General features: G+C 53.5%; 1 protein-coding gene across 2 annotated transcripts; it reads left to right on the top strand.

Moving 5' to 3' along the window:
- Nucleotides 1-366: 366 nt before the first annotated feature.
- MYCBPAP (MYCBP associated protein) lies at nucleotides 367-16,504 on the top strand. 2 transcript variants are annotated; one of them, XM_082704660.1, is made up of 19 exons: nucleotides 367-511; nucleotides 2,429-2,556; nucleotides 3,618-3,777; nucleotides 3,915-4,018; nucleotides 4,783-4,966; nucleotides 5,220-5,335; nucleotides 6,087-6,237; nucleotides 7,124-7,239; nucleotides 7,321-7,436; nucleotides 7,778-7,886; nucleotides 9,560-9,749; nucleotides 10,401-10,588; nucleotides 11,552-11,698; nucleotides 12,191-12,616; nucleotides 13,000-13,121; nucleotides 13,710-13,825; nucleotides 14,225-14,361; nucleotides 14,526-14,696; nucleotides 16,330-16,504. In XM_082704660.1, exons 1-19 carry the CDS (start codon nucleotides 451-453, stop codon nucleotides 16,429-16,431), a joined length of 2,844 nt encoding a protein of 947 aa, XP_082560786.1. In that variant the 5' UTR covers nucleotides 367-450; the 3' UTR covers nucleotides 16,432-16,504. The 2 variants fall into 2 exon arrangements, with proteins under 2 accessions (XP_082560786.1, XP_082560787.1); XM_082704661.1 differs by having other exon boundaries at nucleotides 429-511; nucleotides 12,404-12,616.
- The last annotated feature ends 81 nt before the right edge of the window (nucleotides 16,505-16,585 follow it).

Raw genomic sequence — 16,585 nt, 5'->3', positions numbered from 1 at the left:
GGTGAATTGAAGTTTAAAATGTATATATCATTTTTCCAAAGTATTCCTTAACTAGAACATACTGCTCCCTGACTGTATGTTATACCAGAGCTTTGAACTGCATCCAAGATAACCTCAGAAAAACCTCAGAGCAGAGTTTCCCGATTTTGGAAACCTTTAGCAATGTTGAAGGTTTATAAATTTACACATGGTGATTAGACACCCACCAGTGAAAAGCACACATCTGGAGATGTGTAATCCCTTGGGAAGCTGTCGATCCAGCCGAGGTGACAGACGGGAGGAAGCAAGTGTCCTGGAAAACATAAATAATTCCAAAATAGTTATTTATGTGAAGTCTGTTTATTTATGTGCTTAACCCCTACGCCCAGTGTGGGGCTGGAACTCATGACCCCCAGATTGAGAATCACGTGTTCCTCCGACTGAGCCAGCCAGGCGCCCCCAGGTTCCAAAATGTGTATTAAAACCAGCCTGCAACTGCTCCCTGTTGTCTCTTGGACGACCACCAACACAGGTGACTTTGGGGAGAAGGGAGAGAGGAAGTAGAAATTCAAGCCTAAGGGTGCACCTCCCCGTGGGGCAACAGATGGGACCAGAACGTGGGGTTAAGCCCATCTGCCCTGTTTGTGCGCGCGCGCGTGTGTGTGAGTGTGTGTGTGTACGCATGCACACCGAGCCCTGTGGTTTCACTGACAGATACTCCTGGGTGTCTGCTGACCCTGTCGCCAACTCTGACTGATAGGTCCCATTTAGAGTTACGCTGTTGGGATGATTCTGGCTTCGGTGTTTTGGCCACCATGTGGCCACTTCCTACAAAACATTTGACTTGGGTCATCAAAACCCCTGCTTTGATGTTTGAGTGATAATGGCCCCTTGAACATTAGAGTACTCTGAGTAGCAGTGGACAAAACCAAGTTTTGGTGTAAAGTCCCTAAAGGCTGGACTTGGGCTTTCTTTTGCGTATTCTGTGTCAGGCCTTAACCTAAGAACATTCTAAACCAGGGGCAGCAGCCAGAGAAACAAAATGCATTTGAAACTCTAAACCCACGTCTGTGGAAGGAAGACAGGGAGGGCGTCCTGGCTGGGGAGCGACTTGCTCTGTCCACGAGTTCTCAGTGCTGCGCTCCTGCCGGCCTGTGCAAGAAAGAGGGTCAGATTTCTCCACTTTCCTCCAGTCCCATGAGCCGCTTTTGTCAAGCCCTTCATGCCCCCCATAGACTCCTAAAGACCCCCCCCATTCCATATTGCATTCCTTATCCATTCCTTGCCATGTTATGACCCTCAGGGTAAAGACCAAAGTCCTTTACACAGCTCACTAAGCTCTGAGCCATGTGGCACCTACTTCCCTCCCCAGGCACAGCTTCCTACCCCCCACCTCGCTGCTCTCCAGCTATTTAAAAAATGTGCTGGGAGTTCCAGATGCCCACTCTCTCTGTTGCCTCTAGGCCTCTCCGTGCTCTTCCCTTTGGAATGCCTATTCCCCAGAGCCTTTCCCGTGTCTAAGCTCCATCATCTTCAGCTCATAGTGTAAACATCACCTCCTCAGGAAGCCCCCCACTGACCTCCCCACTGGGAGGCTGGGGTACCTCCCTGGACACACCCTTAGTGATCCTAGTTCAGGGAACCTGTTTGATGGTCTTGTTTGGGCTTGTGCTCTTGGATGCCCGAGACTCTGCTTTATGTCCCCAGAACCTAGCACAATGCCTAGCGAGATGCTTACACAGTATTTATTAAATGACAGAATGTGAAATAAATGCTCAGGGGTGAAGGTTCTGCTTTGCCCAGAGCATCCGCATTTTAGCCAGTGTCCTAAGAAACCTGACGTCTTCACCTAGAACAACGTGTCATTGCCGCTAATGCGGAGAGCTGGGAAAGCATCTAGTCCTGTTGTCCCAAACTCCTATGCTTCAGAACCACCGAAGGAGTTTTTACAAAATACAGTTCCCTTGACCCTGGCCCCAGGAAGTAGCTAGGAAGCTCTATTAGTAAAACTCTTCAGAAGACCCTCAGGCAGACATTTGACAAATATTTGGAAAACATTGATTTAGTCGGGCTTTCTCTTTTTACAAAAAGGAAAACAGAGACCAGGAGAGGCTAGGTGATACACCCAAGGTTGTAGAGCTTATAAATGGCACATCCTGGAATGAACTATCTTCCAATCGCAACTCCAGCTCCAAAAGTTCCAGTCACTGTAGCAGGCCAAGGGGGACAGAGAACTTTGAGAGAGTTCTCCAACTTTGAGAGAGAACTCCAAGCCACCTTGGTAGCCTCTGCTGTCTGCCTAGTTGTTGAGCTATGCCTTCTACCATGAACTCTAATGTAGATAGATATTAGCTTTTATATATTAGAATATATATTATATATCTCTATTAGAATATACACAGTACATATATTTATATTTCAGCAGTGGTACCTTTCTGCTTCTCTTTAGAAAAGAAGAGGACAAAGATAGCTGAACAGCCCACACCCCCCATTCAGGAAGAACCTGAGCCTGTCAGCAATGTCCTACAAGGGGATGACATTCTTGCCTTAGCCATTAAGAAGGAAGATCTAAAGAAGGTAAGGATGAAGTCCAGGATCCTTTATTGCAGGAGCATTTCTGGGTCAGTCCGCCTGGTCGGGAACATCAACCGTGCGCACTGTCTCTCCACCATCTCTCCACTCAGAGGGAGTGTCTAATTCCATAGAAAAATCGAACATGGGGACGCCTGGGTGGCTCAGTTGGTTAAGCAGCTGCCTACGGCTCAGGTCATGATCCCAGCGTCCTGGGATCGAGTCCCACATCGGGCTCCTTGCTCCGCAGGGAGACTGCTTCTCCCTCTGACTCTGCCTTCCACTCTGTCTGCCTGTGCTCGCTCTCGCTCGCTCTCTCTCTGACAAATAAGTAAATAAAAATCTTAAAAAAAAAAAAAGAAAAGAAAAATCGAACATGGATTCTTTGCACTTTTGCATCTAAAGGAATTTTTTTAAAAAATTTTATTTATTTATTTGACAGAGAAAGACACACAGAGAGAGGGAACACAGGCAGGAGGACTGGGAAAGGGAGAAGCAGGCTTCCTGCAGAGCAGGGAGCCCAATGCTGAGCTCGATCCCAGGACTCCGGATCATGGCCTGAGCTGAAGGCAGACGCTTAACGACTGAGCTACCCAGGCACCCCCATCTGAAGAAATTTACTATGTGGTTTATTTTAACATTGCTGAGAGTCCTAGAGAACCATAGGGAAATGACATGTTCACTTGCTTCCCACTGAGGCAAGTGCCAGTCACCCCCATTTCATAGAAGGGAAAATGACTCTGAGGAGTACATTGCAGGCGTGGATACAGCTGCTGAACCTGCACCCCATGCTTTACCCTGGAAGAGTCGGCCACTTCTCACCTGCACTGTCTGGAGGGTTTAAATGTTACTTTTTCCCTCCCGGACATCACTGAGACTTTAGTCTGTGGCATAGACATTTCCTCGACAGAGCATATGGACAGAGCTGGAACAACAGATTTGTCAGCCTTCAGGAATTCCACCAAAAATTAGGACCGAGGAGATGGGTGGTGTTTTTCTTCCTCCTGATCTCAAGTGGAATTCTCCTGTTTCATTTTATTTTGGTTTTTTGGGTTTTTTTTTTTAAGCAACACATTCCTCGCTTCATTGAGACACAAGATCGACCTGCTGTTACCCAGAAATTTATCATTCGGAAACTCAAGCCCAAGGATCCGAAGAGGAAGGTCTGCCACTTAGTTGCACATCCTGCTACCCCAGATGCAGCCACGAAGCCCCTGGACTACTCTGGTATGGCACGGGCTTGACCCTGGCAGCCTTGGCCTCTGAGTTCATGGGCCCAGCCTTGGGAGGAAAATGGGTCACCAGCAGAAAGTAACTGCCTTGAAACATTGACATGAGCTAGTCCCTCCCTGCCATCCCCCCAGGCCCAGGCGACAGCTTCCATGGCTGTGACCAGATCCTGCCTCACCACATCCTGGGGAGTCTCCAGGACTTTAAGAGAATTGCCATTGCTCAAGGGAACACCCAGGTTGGTTTGCACAGAGCTATGGGGAGGGGAGCAGTCACTGGAGCCATTCCAGTGGTACCCACCTGGTGGAACCAAGCACGACTTGGGGACTGGGGTTAGACAGTTCCCTCCTGGGCCCTGGAATCTGAAAAGCTCATGACCCTCCCCCTGAAAGAGTGAAGCCCCCTTAGACTGGCTTCAGCTGAAGTCAGCAGTTCACCATAAGGATACAGAGGTGCCTCAAGGAACCCCAAAGCCAGAGTGTGCGGGGCTCCAGTTAGAACCCAGAGAGGCATCGGGGCTCGGTGTTCCTGTTCCTCTGCGCACCACTGGCTTTATTAGCCCTTCGCCAAAGCCTGGCCTGCTCGCCTCTTTGGTGCAAACGGTGGAGGAGGGCAGCTTCTCACAGCTCCTGTGACTGCGCGTCAGTCTGTCTGTCTGTCTGACTTGAGCTTTGCTGGCTTTTGGCTCCTTTGCTTCCTTGGCTCCAGGCAAAACACCTCTGCCCGGACAGGTGCTAAGAGGCCTGGGGTCATATAAAAATGGCTCTGTTGCCCTGCCCATAAAGGTGTCAGTTAGCATTAGTTGTGAGGGGACAGAGAGACTGAGAGTTGCTATGTCAGGGTCCAGAAGAGGAGGGACTCTGAGCAGAGGGGGAGGACGGCAGGGGGTGAGGCCTGGAGAAGTCTCTATTCTCGCCACTGCCCCCACCCCTCCGATCCGGCCACCACCACCCCACCAACGCCTGCTTCTTACCCTTTGCATGCTCTCCCTGTACTTTTCAGCTGGCTGAGCTGATCCCCACCCCGCCGGCTCTGGTGACACTCATGTTGGCGAAAGAAGAGCCAAAGGAGAAAGCCCCCAGAGAAAAGAAGGCACATCCCTGGGCCCCACCTCCTCAGCACAACTTTCTCAGAAACTGGCAGCGCCACATCGCCTTGCGGAAGAAGCAGCAGGAAGCCCTCAGCGGTGAGCACAGTGGACAGGGTTCCCTCCAGGCCTCGGCCACCACCAAGGCTCCGCTGCTGTGTTTTCCTGTGGCTCCACCTGGTCGAAGCCTGGATGCAGCCTGATCACGTTGTGTCCTCCACCCCCTCAACCCCCAAGTGCTTCTTGCTTTTAGTGGTTCCCGAAATCAGCCCAGCCTGGGGCTGACAGAGCAGGGCTACGCTCCTGTTCTGACCTGAGGGAGGAGCTGCATTCTTGGCTCTCTCCTTTCCAGAACACTTGAAGAAGCCAGTGAGCGAGCTGCTGATGCACACTGGGGAGACCTACAGACGGATCCAGGAGGAACGGGAGCTCATTGACCGAATACTTCCAACACAGCATGATGGGAAGGTAAGGACAGAGTTCCCAGGTGCTCTGTGAGGAAGGGGGTTCTGGATCCAAGGATGGCTGCCTCAGGTTGCACAATTAGGAACAAGAAAATTGGGGCACCTGGTGGCTCAGTCGTCAAGCATCTGCCTTCAGCTCAGGTCATGATCTCAGGGTCCTGGGATTGAGCCCGGCATCAGGTTCCCTGCACGGCAGGAGGCCTGCTTCTCCCTCTCCCACTCCCCCTGCTTATGTTCCCTTTTTTGCTGTGTCTCTCTCTGCCAAATAAATAAATAAAATCTTAAAAAAAAAAAAAAAAGGAAAAAAGAAAATATGCTCATTGCAAGGCATTTTGAAGCTCTTAAGGCCTTTACTGTTACAAGGCTTTCAGGGGCCTGACTAGTGAGGTTACTCAGCCTGTGGTGGTCTGAGGTAGTCAGTTTGAGGGAAAAGATAGCATGGTATTGGGATATTAGAATAGTCTAATATCAGTGTTCTCCTAAAAGCCGAGGCTCCAGCTTTCAGGGGACCTGGAGCACCGTCCTCTGCCGTGTTTTGTCAGTTCAGTGCCTCTATGGGCCTGTGCCATCCGTCTGGGGCTACAGAAGAGCACAGTGGGTGCTTCTATCCTGCTCTCAGCAGCAGGGAATCCCCCCTAGGGAGAGGATCTGAGGTCTGTGGCACTCTTGTCCCGCTGGGCACCCCCCACCCCCACCTCCACCAGCCTCTTTCCAAAGTGCCCAGGTGCTGTGACTCCCCTGTCCTTCCTTGCCAGACCTGTGAGGAGACCAGTGGGTTCTGGAGTCGCCTGGAATACCTGGGAGATGAATTGACGGGTCTGGTGATGACAAAGACAAAAGCTCAGCGTGGCCTCCTGGAACCCATCACTCACGTCAGGAAGCCCCAGTGCATCCAGGCAGAGATGGGTGAGGAGTGGGCTGGAGACGCGACGGCAGCTTGTGGCTGGCCTAGGAGGGGGAATGGCATGGCTCCGGATGAGAATGGCCTGGGATGGAGCCCATAACCCCTGGAGGTCCAGCCCCCCTGCAGTAAGACAGTGATGGAAGGGGGAGGGGGGCAAGTGGGAGCAGGAGCTGTGGGACCGCTCTTTCCACGTGGCCACCGTGGCTCGTAGTTATCGAGCTCCTGAAACATGGCTGGCACGGACTCAGGTGTGCTGTAAGAACTGCACACTGGGTTTCGAAGATTAGTACTAAAAGATATACTTTATTAATCATTTTTATATTGATTACATGTTGAAATGATACTATTCTCGATCTTGGGTTAAACTGTATTAATGAAGTGAATTTCACCTGTTTCTTTTCACCTTTCCCAGTGTGGCATCTCGGGAATTTCCCGTGACATTAGTGGCTTGCTTTTGTGGTTTGCATGCTATTTCTCTGCTGGGCTCGGGCCCCAGCTGTGTTGGGTCTGCCAACTCCAGTGGGTTTCTTAAGCCCTCTCGTCCTCAGTTTCCCCACCTGTAAAGTACTGTGGGAGTGTTCAGTGGGACCGGGTGTGCAGTAGGAAGTTTTGGCTGGCTGTTAAATACTTAGTCAGATGTGGCTGATGTTGTGATTATAATCCAAAGGTTTGCAGGGTTCTGAGCTGGTCGTGCAGGAGTCCTGCACAGGGCTGCTGAGGCAGTAGGGATGGGGCGGGAGGACCGGAGTCAAGCCTCACAGGGAAGCTATACTTTCCTCTTTCCCAGAAGCGGTGCTGGGGTGGGTGCTTGTGGTGCCCCTCATTAGTGGGTGGGGAAGAGACCCCAGCAGCCGACTGTGCTGAGGGCCCCTGGCCCCACCGCTCTAGGATTGCCGGACTGGAAGGAGGCTGGATATCGCTACACCTGGGATCGGAGTCTATTTCTGATCTACCGACGCACTGAGCTGCGGAAGCTCATGGCAGAGCTGGATTTCAGCCAGCAGGTACGCCTTTGGGCAGTCCCAAGCCCCTCGTGATGCGCCTGTCTTCGGTCTGCTAATCTTCCCTTTCTTGGTCTCTCTGAGGATATTGACGGCCTGGAGGTGGTGGGCCAAGGGCAGCCGTTCACCACTGTGAAGGTGGAAGACTTCAGAGTATTTGACAGGAACCAGGAAAGCTCCTCAGAAGACACAGTGCCCTTGTGAGTTGGCCTGGGCCCCAGGGAGAGGGGTCGGGGAGAGTGGCTTCCCCCGGCGCCTGTAGTATAAAGGCAGACTTCCCACTCCGAAATCCAGGTGCCTCCATCCCCGCCTCTCTCTGGGCCCCTCCCAACACCTGTGCCAGCTTTTTCTGTGACCATCTGTTCCCTCCCAGCAACCAGCCCCTAACGGGGATTTCCTGCCATTCCTTTGCTGGTAAATGCCGTGCGTGCTGCATGGCCATGCGCGAAGAGTCTCTGTGTGTCCCAGGCCATTTCCCTGGGTGCCACGGGGCAAGACTGGGGTAGCCTCTGGGGAAGTAAGCCCTTGGTCTTTCTTACAGAGACTTGGCCAGTTATCCTGATGTGGTCCCCATGCCTATTCTTGGCCCTTCTCTGCTGTTCTGTGGGAAGCCAGCTTGCTGGATCAGAGGCAGTAACCCACAGGACAAGGTAAAATGGATTCCACCCTCGCCCACCTGCTGCAAGGGCCTCCCTCGGGTGCAGTCCCAGGGTGACTGTGGCAGTCACAAGCAGCCTGGACAGTCACCTCTTTGCATTTATCTGGTCATACATTTAGCATGTCTGAAAATGGTAACAGGAGTGCTAACTTGCACCAGAATAAAATCACGAGGCTGAAAAGAGACTGTCACAAGCCACCCAGTTTGTACCCAGCCCCCAAGCATGTAAATAAGCAAACTTCAAACAGGTATGGCTTTGGGGCACCTGGGTGGTTCAGATGGTTAAGTGTCTGCCTTTGGCTCAGGTCATGATCTCCAGGTCCTGGGATCGAACCCCACAACAGGATCCTAGCTCAGTGGGGAGTCTGCTTCTCCCTCTGCCCGTCTTGTGCTCTCTCTCTCTCAAATGAATAAATAAAATCTTTTTTAAAAAACCAAACAGGTATGGCTTCAAGAAGGTTCTAAAATATTCTTCAAAGGCGCCTGAGTGGCTCATTTGGTTAAGTATCCAATTCTTGTTCTCGGCTCAGGTCATGATCTCAGGGTCATGAGATTGAGCCCCATATCGGCTTCCATGCTGGCCGTGAAGCCTACTTAAGATTCTGTCTCTCCGGGGTGCCTGGGTGGCTCAGTGGGTTAAGCTGCTGCCTTCAGCTCAGGTCATGATCTCAGGGTCCTGGGATCGAGTCCCGCATCGGGCTCTCTGCTCAGCAGGGAGCCTGCTTCTCTCTCTCTCTCTCTCTGCCTGCCTCTCTATCTACTTGTGATCTCTCTCTGTCAAATAAATAAATAAAATCTTTAAAAAAAAAAAAAAAAAAAAAGAACCTCATTCCTTAAAAAAAAAAGATTCTGTCTCTCCTGGGTGCCTGGGTGGCTCAGTCAATTAAGCGTCTGCCTTGGGCTCAGGTCATGATCCCAGGGTTCTGGGATCGAGTCCCCCGTTGGGCTCACGGTTCAGTGGGGAGTCTGCTTCTTCCTCTCCCTCTGTTCCTTCCCCTGCTCATGCCCTCTGTCTCTTTTTCTCTCAAATAAATAGTCCTTTTTTTTTTTTTTTTTAAGATTTTATTTATTTGAGAGAGAGAGACAGCAAGAGAGGGAACACAAGCAGGAGGAGTGGGAGAGGAAGAAGCAGGCTTCCCGCTGAGCAGGGAGCCTGACATGGCTCGATCCCAGAACCCTGGGATCATGACCTGAGCCCAAGGCAGATGCTTAACCAACTGAGCCACCCAGGTGCCCCTAAATAAAGTCTTAAAAAAAACAAAAAATAAAAAACTAAAAAAAGATTCTCTCCTTCTTTCTCTGCCCTCCCCCCACCCCGCTCTGCCCACCCCACCCCCACCCCTGCTTGCAGGCAAGCCCAGCTCTCTCTCGCTTTCTCTCTTAAAAAAACAAAAACAAACAAAAAAAAAACTTCAGCTCTAAGGAGCAGAACTGCTCATCAGATACACAGTCTGTTTTCTCTCCCCTGCTTGCTGTGGATGGCAGCCTCAGAGACAACCGCTACTGGAGGACAATGCTTGCACTCAGAGCGCGCAGGCCCTGGAGCACTGGGACATGGGACTTTCAATGCCAAACCCAGAAAAGCTGCTTTCAAACCAGGATGAATTGGTCACCGGAGGCCAGAGCCTCCCTGAGAGGCATTTCTCTTACCTCCTCCTTCCCTAGAAGCATGTTGGAATTGCTGTCCGCTTGACCTTCGAAACTCTAGAAGGAGAGAAGACATCTTCGGAGCTGACCGTGGTCAATAATGGCACAGTGGCCATTTGGTATGACTGGCGGCGGCGGTCCCAGCTGGACTCTTTCCAAGGCCTGAAGAGAAACAGGATGCAGCGGTTTTACTTTAACAATCGAGAAGGTACCTGGCTGCTTCACTCCCTGCCTCCTGTCCTCTAAGAAGCCATGGTCGGGCTAATGCTCCTGCAAGGTTGAGCTGCTCTCCCCTGCCTATTCCCTCCCATTTCTTTTGTGAATTATGTCCTCTCCCAGCTGTTCATGTCTGTGTGGTGGTGGTGGTGGGGGGTGGTCGAACTCTTGAGAACACAGAGCAGTGAGTCACCAGGGAGCAAAAATTTTCTAGGGGTTCAGTTACCTAATTGCTCGGGCCTGAGGCTAGGGCCATCTCCCCCACCATCCCTGTTTGCCTGGGACTTTCCAGTTTTCACACATAAAGTCCAAAGTCCCATATCCCAGGAGAACCCTCATTTCTGGGCAAACCAGGATGGTCTGTCACCCTGCCTGGGGCTCAGTTAACTGTATGTGCATAGGCATAGGGCTCAGTTAACTGCATATGTATAGGCTTAGAGCTCAGTTGACTATATATGCATAGGCTTAGGGCTCAGTTAACTGTATATGTATAGGCTTAGGGCTCAGTTAACCGTATATGCATAGGCTTGGGGCTCAGTTGACTGTATATGCATAGGCTTGGGGCTCAGTTAACTGTATACATGCAGGCTTGGGGCCCAGCTAGCTCCTCTGTGGTGAAAACCTCTGTCTCCATCCCTCTCAGGTGTGATTCTGCCTGGAGAAACGAAAACCTTTACCTTCTTCTTCAAGTCTTTGCATGCTGGGATCTTCAGGGAATATTGGGAGTTTGGAACCCACCCCACCCTACTAGGAGGGGCTACCCTGCAGGTCAATCTCTATGCAGTCTCCCTGACCCAGGACATTTTTAGGGAAGAAAGGAAGTTACTAAAGGTAAGAGACCCAGGACCTTGGCCCCGTGGACACCAGAGAGGTTCCCCTGGACTTCTTGGTGCTGCCTTTGGGATTCCCCTTTCTCCCAGCCCCAGAGGTGAATGTTTCACAGACAAACAGCTGGTTTTGCTCAACACACACTCCCCTGGGCTTTGTGATGTAAAAGGCGGGTGGCACAGAGAGTGGGAACAGTTTTCTGTCCCATCCTGCCTGGAGGCCCCCAGAACTGCTAGAAATACCTTTTGTGTTTGTTCACGTTGTCTGACACTATCTATCCCCTGGGGTCAGATTTAACTGGCAAACCTTTAAAACTAGAGAGAACCCCCTAACTGGTGGGGCTGACCCCGAGAGAGAGAGTGTGGGCTCAGGGGTGGGCACTGGGCCCCAGGTCCGCTCCAGAGCTGGCCAGCTGGGACAGTGCTTCCAGATGCTCTGTAGAAAGCAGCCTGGTTCCTACTGTGGCCGCTGGATACGAGCCAACTCTGGTAGCTGGGGCTCAGCCCACCGGAGCACAGGTGATATGGACAAGTGCCACGTCTGCTTTATTTGCTGACGGTAGGCCCCCCCTCTCTCAGGAGGAGCCCCTCTACTGTTCCCGTGGCACCCAACAGGGTGGTCAAGCCATGCTCGCAACAGGGCCCAAACCGTGTGACCCCCTGCCCCTTGCCCTTCTTCCTAACCTGGGGAAAATGCTGACTCGGTGACCTCTGGCCCCATGAGGGAGCGACATCTCCTGGACTGCTCCCCCCCTACAACCTATCAGATATCTGGAGATACCCAAGGATTTTGAGTCTGGGAACAGGAGTGTGTGAGAGAGAGAGAGAGACAGACAGACAGACAGATGGTGGCAGGAGCTCAACCCCTAGGAAGGCACAAAGTCCTAAGGGCTCTGGCTCCCCTCAAGGGGGCAACACGAGTTTCAAAAGACTGAGCTGCCATCTTGTCTCCCCTTCCTGTCCCCAGCACAAGCTGGCTGCCCACGAAGCAGTCACCATCGTGGAGAGTGTGCTGCAGGAGCTGCTGAGTGGGATCCTGACCCCGGAACGCGCACAATCCCCTGTCGATGCCTATCTCACGGAGGAGGACTTATTCCACCATAGGAATCCTCGGGTACAGTGCTGGCCCCTGCACCCTCACACCACCACCACCACCACCCCTGCAACCCCGGACCTATTCTGAGCATCTGCCATGAGTAACTCACTTTCTCCTCCCAGCAGTCGGGGGCGGGGGTGGGGTACAATTTAGATCCCCGCTTTACAGTGAGGAAACTGAGGCCCAGGGCGGTATTAAGTCATTTGCCCAAGATTACTTAGCAGGTAAGTGGATGCTTGGCCAGAATAGAGCTTCACAGACTCCATCATTCAAACCCCATCTTGCTTGGAAATGCAAATACAAAAAAAGCTGTAAGTCGGAGACACTCAGGCAAAAGGGAAGTGAGGAGCTGCTCTGGCCACAGAGGCTCCTGTGGGCTTCTTCCCTGTAGCCTCCATCTGTACTCTGGAGGTGGGAGTCGGGGAGGGGAAATGGGGGAGGCTCCCCGGGACTCTGGGGACCCCTCCCCACCATCTCCCCGTTACGTGGCTTTACTTGCCTTCGCTGCAGCTGCATTACCAGCACCAAGTGGTGCAAAGCCTGCACAGCCTGTGGCGCCAGTACTTGGTGGTGCCCCCCAAGGCCGAGGAGGCCCAGCCCGGCGAGGAGGAGCACCTCAGCCCCAGGGCCCAGCCGGCTGTGCCCCTGCCAGCCGCCTTGGAGAAGCCCCCCCTGAACAGGGAGCCTTCAGCACACTTGAAGGGCCCAATCTCCGAATCCCAGCCATCCCGGCAGGAGAATGAGGCCCGGAGGGACTCCCGGGATGCTTTGGGCTCCCAGAAGCCCGGAACCAGGGCCCGGGCTGCTCAACGGAAGAGCATTATGGAGGAGATCCTGGTGGGAGAGAGCCCAGACCTGAGGAACACAAAGAGCCCCAGGGAACCAGATGGCTTTTCCCCGCCTGAGTGGAACCTCTGCCTGGAGGATTTCAGAAAGGTTCTTGCCTGACTCTGCAGGGGTGGGTGGGGTTGCGGTCCCAGGCTGGGTGCCAGGGCATGGAGGGAGGACCCCAGCAGGCACCCAGGCCCCCATGGGCAAAGAGACCCTTCTGAGGGCCCAGGGGAAGCAGTCTCTTGGGTCATCTCTTTTGGTCTTGGGTGCCTAAGCCGCTCTGGTGCAGTGAGGGGGGCTCCCTCTCTGACCCAAACACACCTTGGAGAAGAGGGTTCATGGGTACATGGTTCCGGGGGAGTCCCCTCTCCACGGCTGCACCTGCTCCTGGCCGTCTGTCCTCACAGCACCAGTCCTGTCACTAGAGGACGCAGGGACCCCGGTGTCCCACGCAGGACAGTTGCCCATGGTACCTATGACCCTGCCAGGCAGTGATGGCACTCCCGGAGGAGAACCAGAAGGAAGATGGCCTCATTCGGCTTAACAAAGCAGCCCTGGAGTTGTGCCAGGAGCAGAGGCCTCTGCAATCTGACTTCCTGCACCAGATGTGGTAAGTGTACCCCCCACCCAGCCGACCCTGCCTCCCCACTGTGGCCTCTAACCCCATCTAGCCTGTGGTTCTGGGCATGCCCCTCGAGCCCAGGTGCAGAAAGGTGCTGCAGACGCTCCCCGCTCTGCCACCTGCCACAGCAGCACCCCCCCAGCCGCCTTCAGTTAGAGCTGAGCAAGTGCCCAGTCTCTCTCCCGTCTTCTCGCTCAGTTCCCTCTCAGTGAGCAGAGGAATGGGCCAAGGAGGAACCAGAGGGCAGTGAGGAGAGGGGCACAGCAAGGGCACAGAAAGCCTTGCTTCTCCTGCGGAACTTGCTTGGCTATGGATGGGTGCCTTCAGTAGGGCCTGTTGGGCTGGGCCCAAGCGTAGCCAGGGTCTTAAGCTAACTGTCTCCTGGGCCACTCTTCCCTGGCTACTGCCTGAGGGAAGCCAGATCCCTACCTGAGCGCTGGCACAGGTGCTGGTGAGGCTGCCAGCCCCCTCCACGGTAGCCCCTAGCACCCGTTTTAGAAGGGAAGGACCCACGCCTCCACACGTTCAAGGGCAAATGAGGGGTGATGGCTTGGTCCAGTATGCCTTGCTCTCTAGTTTGCAGCTGTGGCGGGATGTGATCGATGGCCTGGTGAGCCATTCCCTGTGGCTGAGGGCTCTGCTGGGCCTGCCTGAGAAGGAGACCATCTATTTGGACATCCCGGAAGAGCAAGGTCAGACTGCAGCCATGCACTGCCTAGCCTTGCCCCCTTGCACGCCCATCTTGTGGGATCTCCGTCAGGTTGATCCTTGGAGTTGGCCCCATTAAACCCTCCTGTCTACTGCCAGGATTTGGGACACAGAAGTGACCTGAGTGACCACCTTTGTCCAGTCCCCTGGTTTTACAGGTGGAGTCCCAGAGAGGTTGAATGACTTGCCCATGCCATAAATGGAGCGGTGGGGGAGCTGGGACTGGAACCAGGCCTCCCACCCCTGCCGTGCAGCTCATGCGCCTGGACTGGGGGCTCTGCTCCTTCCTGGGGGAACAAGGGCTGAGGATCCTTGGCTTTTCCAACCCTGCCTGTGGGGTCCGTGAGGCCAGGTCACACTGTCTTCCACTCACCCTCCCTTAGATCGAAAGTCTCCTGGCACAGAAGGGAAAATGACTACCACGAAATTTGGGAAGGAGGACCGTAAAGGCGCAGCCCAGGAAAGGAAGCAGCTGGGAATCAAAGAGGACAGAAAAGCAGCCAAGTTGCCAGGGAAAGAGGCATGCGGGGACATAGGGTGGGCCCCCAGTGGGGCTGGGGCGGCATCAGAGGAGCTGTGACAGGCAGGGCACTCAGTCTAGCATGACGCCTTGGCTCTTGAGAAAGCCCTGGGCCTCCCCTGGGGACTCCTGAAGTCCTCGTGTGTCTCTGTCTCTCCAAGCAGGACCGTGCAAACAGCAAGAAGCACAAGGCGAAGGATGACAAGAAACTGATGAAATCGTCAAGTCGGGACAGGCTTTCCTTGGAAGACGCTGTCCCTGACAGCACGACCCCTTCCCAGGAACCCATAGATCCCCTGGTCATGGAGAAGTACACCAAGAGGCTACACACGGAGGTGAGGGCCTGAGCCCTGCGGCCAGACCTCCCCTCGCTCACACCCACTCTGCGGACCTTCCTCCCCTCCCTCATCCATCCCGCTTATTCCCCCAACAGTCAACCCTAGTGTGTCCTGCTGGAAGGTGGAAGCAGAGCTGCCCTCATGAAGGGCATCCCGGTGTGCAAGACAGGCCTCGTGCATAAGCGACACGCCCCGTGTGTTGGGTGGCAAGCACTCTGGAAGAGCGAGGGATAACCCAGGCCGGGGGTTAGGGAAGGCCTGGGTGGGGGTGGGGGAGCTTCACTGAGAAGGTGACATCGAGCAGACTTGAAGGGAGGTGTGGGGTGGCCCTGTGGCCATCGAGGAAGAGTGCCCTGGGCAGAGGGGGGCAGCTAACCCAGGGGAGGGAGTGGGCCAGGAGGACAGAGGGCAGAGCCGCCAAGAGGGAACAAGTCACAGGCCAGGTGGGGCTCTGTAGGCCATCGTGTGGACTTGGGGTTTTTCTGAGTGAGAGGAGTCCACAGAGGTTTGACTGGAGGAGTGACACAGTCTGACTTAGAAGACCAGAGGGATGGACCAGAAGCCCCTCCCTTTCTGCAGTTCCCATTCCTGTCTGTGTGAGGTGCGTCTTGGCAGAGAAGTCCCTGCAGGGAGCAGCACATAGAGTGACTTTCCAGCAAGTGTAAGAGTTGTGACATGCTGGAGAGCCTGCATGCTGGTTTATTCTTTTTATTTTTTTTTTTTAAGATTTTATTTATTTATCTGACAGATCACAAGTACACAGAGAGACAGGCAGAAAGAGAATGGGGCAAGCAGGCTCCACACGGAGCAGAGAGCCTGATGCAGGGATCAGGCTCGATCCCAGAACCCTGGGATCAGGACCTGAGCCGAAGGCAGAGGCTTACCCTCCTGAGCCACCCAGGCGCCCTGATGCTGGTTTATTCTTAAGCCGCAAGTCCTTAGAGGTTCACCGGAGTATGTGTTCCATTCTTTGTTACTGTTTCGGAGGAGAGGCCCACAAAGCCACACTTGATTGTCACCGTGTCTGATGGCGGCGCTTTGCCTGCCTCCAGTGTGGACAACTAGATAGTTGGGACCATGTCACATACACTGGGGTAACGCTCTGGATCACATCTGAGCAGAAGTCCCATTTGCTGCTGGTGACATCACGGCGATGTCTGAAGGTTGATGGGGTTTAGATAGGAGTTTGAGGGCTGTCTTCAATGAAGAATCCGCCTGCCTAGGCTCAATGTGCTCCAGCCCCATAGGAGGACACCGTCTTGGAAACATTTCAGTCTGAGGGTCTGTGATCTTACCAGAAGGAAAGCTGGCCTCTGGGTGGCCAAGGTGGAGCTGGCCCACCACGGGCAGGGTAAATGGGTACTGCTCCCTAGAATTACCCCTTTCACCACTCCAGGCTCTTGTGCCCCCATATGTCCCAAGGGCAGGATTACTTCCCCAGATGGTTTGAAAAATAAAACGATCTGCCAAAACAAAAGTTCTGTAGAAACTCTGCAAGTGTGGTTTTACCCCTTTTGCGGCTGGACATCCTGGTGTAGACCCCTCTGCCCGCATCGTGTGCTGGGTGCTGGCTTGTGGGGTTGCCTTCCCAAAGCGAACCTCTGCCTGTGATTTCACTCCATTCTTCCAGGTCTACGGGCTGCTGGACACCCTAGTGACTGACCTGATGGTCCTGGCTGACGAGCTCAGACCCGTAAAGGATGTCGAGGAGACTTTGCGTCTTTGCACCTGACTCATGTGCCCCAGGGGCCTTCTGGGAAACTGGTTCGCAAACAAATCAATAAAGAACCTTCATGTTCCCACCACTTCCTTTAGGCCTTCATGTCTTGGACATTAGATCTTTTTTTTTTTTAGATTTTTTAAAATTTATTTATTTGACAGAGAGA

This window comes from Mustela nivalis (genome assembly GCF_964662115.1).
Source record: "Mustela nivalis genome assembly, chromosome: 17".
Classification (NCBI taxonomy): Eukaryota; Metazoa; Chordata; class Mammalia; order Carnivora; family Mustelidae; genus Mustela; species Mustela nivalis.
The sequence above is the reverse complement of the archived record's forward strand: the minus strand, read 5'-3'. Positions and strand labels throughout refer to the sequence as shown.

Excerpts from the sequence above, each read along its gene's own strand:
- MYCBPAP (XM_082704660.1), top strand. The coding sequence starts at position 451 with ATGTGTATTAAAACCAGCCTGCAACTGCTCCCTGTTGTCTCTTGGACG. Across the intron at positions 9,750-10,400 it reads TTACTTTAACAATCGAGAAG|GTGTGATTCTGCCTGGAGAA; the intron begins GTACCTGGCTGC and ends CATCCCTCTCAG. Across the intron at positions 10,589-11,551 it reads AAGAAAGGAAGTTACTAAAG|CACAAGCTGGCTGCCCACGA; the intron begins GTAAGAGACCCA and ends TCCTGTCCCCAG.